Genomic DNA, 3,864 nt, shown 5'->3' with positions numbered 1-3,864 from the left:
CCCAAACCCTTTTATGACTCTATGAAAACACGCGGAGCGACGTAGCTGTCTGCGATTGTTCTGTGGTAGGAAAAGGCGTCGGTGGTTTTGTGGTTCCTCGTATGGTTTAGGAATGAGATTCTGACAAACCATTTGCTCCGGTTTGCTGATGGGGAGCACGGTTTTGTTTCAACCATAGAGTCATGGGATGGTTTGGGTTGGAAGGGACCTTAAAGATCATCTAGTTCCAACCCCCCTGCCATGGTCAGGGATACCTTCCACTAGACCAGGTTGCTCCAAGCCTCATCCAGCCTGGCCTTGGACACTCCCCAGAGACTACTTTTACTACATGGTGTAGAGCCCTCCTGGTAGTCCCGAAGCTCAGGTGCTGCCTCTGGGTTTCTCTAATGCCTTTGTGCAGTTTCCAAAGGCCTCTTGTTCCTCAAAGTTCAGCCACTTCGGTACCTGAACGCAGGGTTCATCTCGACACTTCTCCTTCCTAGCGATCAGAAGCAGATCTACATCGGTGACGACAACCCCCTGACGCTAATTGTCAGCGCTCAGAATCAAGGGGAAGGCGCCTACGAAGCCGAACTCTTTGTCGTCGTTCCGCCCCAGGCAGATTTCATTGGCGTCGTTCGTAACAATGAGGTAAAACCCGCCGACTCCCTTCTCCGGGTGGTCACGGTTCAGGTGCTGCTGGGGAAATCTGCGGGAGATGGGCCCTGGGTGGTGTTTTCGGCGCTTCAGTCTGAAGCGTTTGTGCCATTTTGCCTTCCGGTCTTTGTTTTCCTACGGGGAGTTTTAACCCTTACCCCACTGCCAAAGTTTCTTCACGCGGGGTTTAAAGAATCACGTGGAGAAATGCTGTAGGGCACAAAAACCGTCAGTTCTACCCAGTGTAAAAGTGCTGAATTTCTGGTTTCATAACCTTGGAAAGACCGTCTATATCATATAAAAAATATTTGTCTCCATGGAGACCTTCACACTTTGATTTCACTTAATTTTAGTGCTTGGCTCTTAAGACTGAAAACTCCTATTCACATTAATAATTCAGCATATCCAGGGTTTTTTTCCAGCCTCTCCTTAAAGCCTGACGTTCCCCAACATTTCCTTCTGGTGTGTTGCAGGCTTTAGCAAGACTGTCCTGTGCGTTTAAAACGGAGAATCAGACCCGCATGGTAGTCTGCGACCTGGGGAATCCCATGAAAGCGGGAACTAAGGTGAGGTTCGCTCCCAGAGGTGGCTGGTAGCGCGGACAGGGGCGCAGCCGACCTTCTCCGTCACCGCAGCAGGGTGGGAGCAGGGATGTGTGCTCGCAGGAACGGAAGATCCTGCGCTTTGGTTGGTTCGGTGGTAATTGGTTTCTGCTCCAGCTAATTAAAGGCTGAAAGGAGTGTTAACGAGTGTGAGGATGCAACTCAGAAGGAGTAGTTTGTGACCAGTGGAACTGATGAACTCTGGTCCCTCAGCAGTTTGTCTTTGGCCTTACCCGAGACCTGGGTTTTAGCTCGTAACGCGCCTTCCTTTTAGCAGTAACCTCGTGCCGCGCTCTTTTTCGTGAAGTCGGAGAGAGTTTTGCCTAGTTGGGACTTGTGCTTCCACCAAACGTAGCTGAAACTGGAATTAGAAAAGTCTTAGTGGGACCTGGCAGATTGTAAGCCGATGCGACATCAGGAATCTTATTTTCTGAGGAAATAAAGTGAAAATCAGCTCAGAATTAGGAACGCTTCGGTGCTTTTCTTCCAAGAGACGTTCTGTACGGAGGAATAAATGCCGTTCCCGATGTTCTTTGTGGCCGCGCGCCCGCGGTGGTTTGGTTGTAGCATCACGGTGTGGGGGAGCTTTTATCCCGCCTTCCGTTGCGCCTCCGCTGAAGCGCGGTGATCCCTTCTCCTGCAGCTCCTAGCCGGCCTGCGTTTCAGCGTGCACCAGCAGTCGGAAATGGACACCTCTGTGAAGTTCGACCTGCAGATCCGAAGGTACGGGAATCTCTGCGCGTGCCCGAGGGGACAGACTGCGAACGGAGCGGTTGGTTTCGCTCTGGACCGGTTCTCCGGTCTGTGCCTCGTAATTGTGTGAAAAATCAACCCGTGTTTTAATGAATTGTGTTTTCTAGACCAGGGGAAATGATGGAGGAAAACACAGTTTTGTGTTGAACGCGGCTTCTTTTGTTTATGGCATTTAGACAGGCCGTGGCAGAAGTGACCTACAAATAATGAGGAACAAAACCATTTACAGTGTTCCAAAACTTGGTGGTTTTGTAGATGATTAGCGTTGCCACCTCCAGCCTCTTGTGCAGTGCCACGGGATGGCTTCTGTCCTTACTAGCCCTGCTTTAAAACTGGTGTCTGAACGCCGAATTCCTACTGCTGCACAGCCAGGCTGTTGAAGGTGCTGGTGTTTGGGGCTGAGAGGTACCAGCCTTGCGGAAGAGGCGCCGCTCTGAGCCGGAGCAGGGCGCAGCGCTGTACAGCAGCCAGCGCAGAGTCTGAAAAGGGAGTGGAACAGAGCAGGAGCGTTGCTGTGCATTAAGATGGGCACAGCAGCACTTCCATATCAGCGAGATATAAACGTGAATTTATACCTGCTGGTGATTTGGGGATGTGATCAAGAATCCCTTCACCAGTACGGTTTTGGGTTGCCTCATGGGCAGTACAGGTGCAGCTGCTTTTTTTTTTTTTCCTCACAGACGAAAAGCTGCTTTGTTTGGTTTTTTTTTCTTTTTCCATTTAAGGCCTTCATTTTTTTTTCCATGTCGTGCATAAATTATTCTCAGCCACGTGCATTTTTCATCTACACGAGTTAAGCGAGTTGAAACCTGCCCCTCTGTTTTCACGGCACAGCCGTTGGCCGGGCTGATCCGAGGCCTCGGCGGCATCACACACCCCTTCGACCTCACGTTGCTGTCTGGTCGTTTTTTCTCTCTTCCCCGTCGGTGGGTCAGCTGTGCCCGTGGCACGCCACGCCGGTTCTTCTCTGCAGCCGTCCCCTCTGGGGTGTCTGTCGTTGCCTTCAGCTCGCGGCGGTCACCAGCTGCCTTTCAGTGGGCGGAAGAGCAGTCGGTGGGGTTGCTTAAGGCCAATCCCAGCGGGACAACTGGTCGCCGGAAGGGTGAGGTGTTGGCAGGCGGAGAAGGAGGCGCTGCTGCACGTATTTTGGGATTACAGCAGCAGCGGACAAGTCCCTGGGCAAAAGGGATGCCCGGGGTGCAGCCGCTAGCCCTCTGGTTGGCGTTATCCCGCAGTGCTGGCTGGGGGACCCCCGAGCTGTGCTGAGGGTAGGAGTGGCCGGCGTCTCCGGGAGGGCCTGCTGGAATGCGCTCCTTAGCTTCCAGCAACCGTGCCTTCCCGCGGCGGCTCGGGAGTCGCCCCGTGGCGTTACGTACGGTTGTTCCAAGCTGGGTTTGGGTTTTCTGTGCCGCTCGTTTCACTGCAAGAAACTAACTCTGCTCTCCTCCGCAGTTCCAACCTGTACGACAACCTCAGTCCGGTGGCGTTCTACCGGGCCGACCTGGCCATTTCGGCAGCTGTTGAGATTCGAGGGTGAGCGCCGTTTTAACGAACCGCTTTCCGAAACGGGCTTTGCGCGTTCGCTTCTCTCGTTCAGCTCTGTCAGGGCTGCCCCCGTTGTCAGGAAGGCTTCGGGGATTTGTGGTCTCTCTAGCTCTCCTTTGGACTTGCAGATCTTGCATAATTCCGAGTGATTGCGAAACTCATTCCAAAAGGAACGTTGTGCCTCTGTTAGTAGAGCTTTTGGAGGTTGGGAGGGGTGGAAATCGCCCCGCGTTTTTGGAGTTGCACACATTTCCCCAGATCACTTCCCTCCTCCGCAGCAGGCTCCCAGAGCCCCGGCTGATTCTTCCCAAAGCGCGGGCTGAAGGTG

The 3,864-nt window shown here is 53.1% G+C and overlaps 1 protein-coding gene across 1 annotated transcript in view; it reads left to right on the top strand.

Annotated features, from left to right (window-relative positions):
- Window positions 1-482: 482 nt before the first annotated feature.
- The window catches only part of LOC104516425 (integrin alpha-V), a gene marked incomplete at its 5' end in the record, with an annotated part of 9,404 nt that continues 6,022 nt past the window's right edge, over window positions 483-3,864 (top strand). Inside the window, 4 exons of the mRNA XM_010160743.1 lie at window positions 483-630; window positions 1,110-1,202; window positions 1,882-1,961; window positions 3,444-3,524. Coding sequence (XP_010159045.1) covers window positions 483-630; window positions 1,110-1,202; window positions 1,882-1,961; window positions 3,444-3,524 — 402 coding nt within the window. The remainder of the gene's footprint in view (window positions 631-1,109; window positions 1,203-1,881; window positions 1,962-3,443; window positions 3,525-3,864) is intronic.

This window comes from Eurypyga helias, unplaced genomic scaffold (genome assembly GCF_000690775.1).
Source record: "Eurypyga helias isolate BGI_N326 unplaced genomic scaffold, ASM69077v1 scaffold17701, whole genome shotgun sequence".
Lineage (NCBI taxonomy): Eukaryota > Metazoa > Chordata > Aves > Eurypygiformes > Eurypygidae > Eurypyga > Eurypyga helias.
This window is presented reverse-complemented; position numbering and strand designations above follow the sequence as displayed.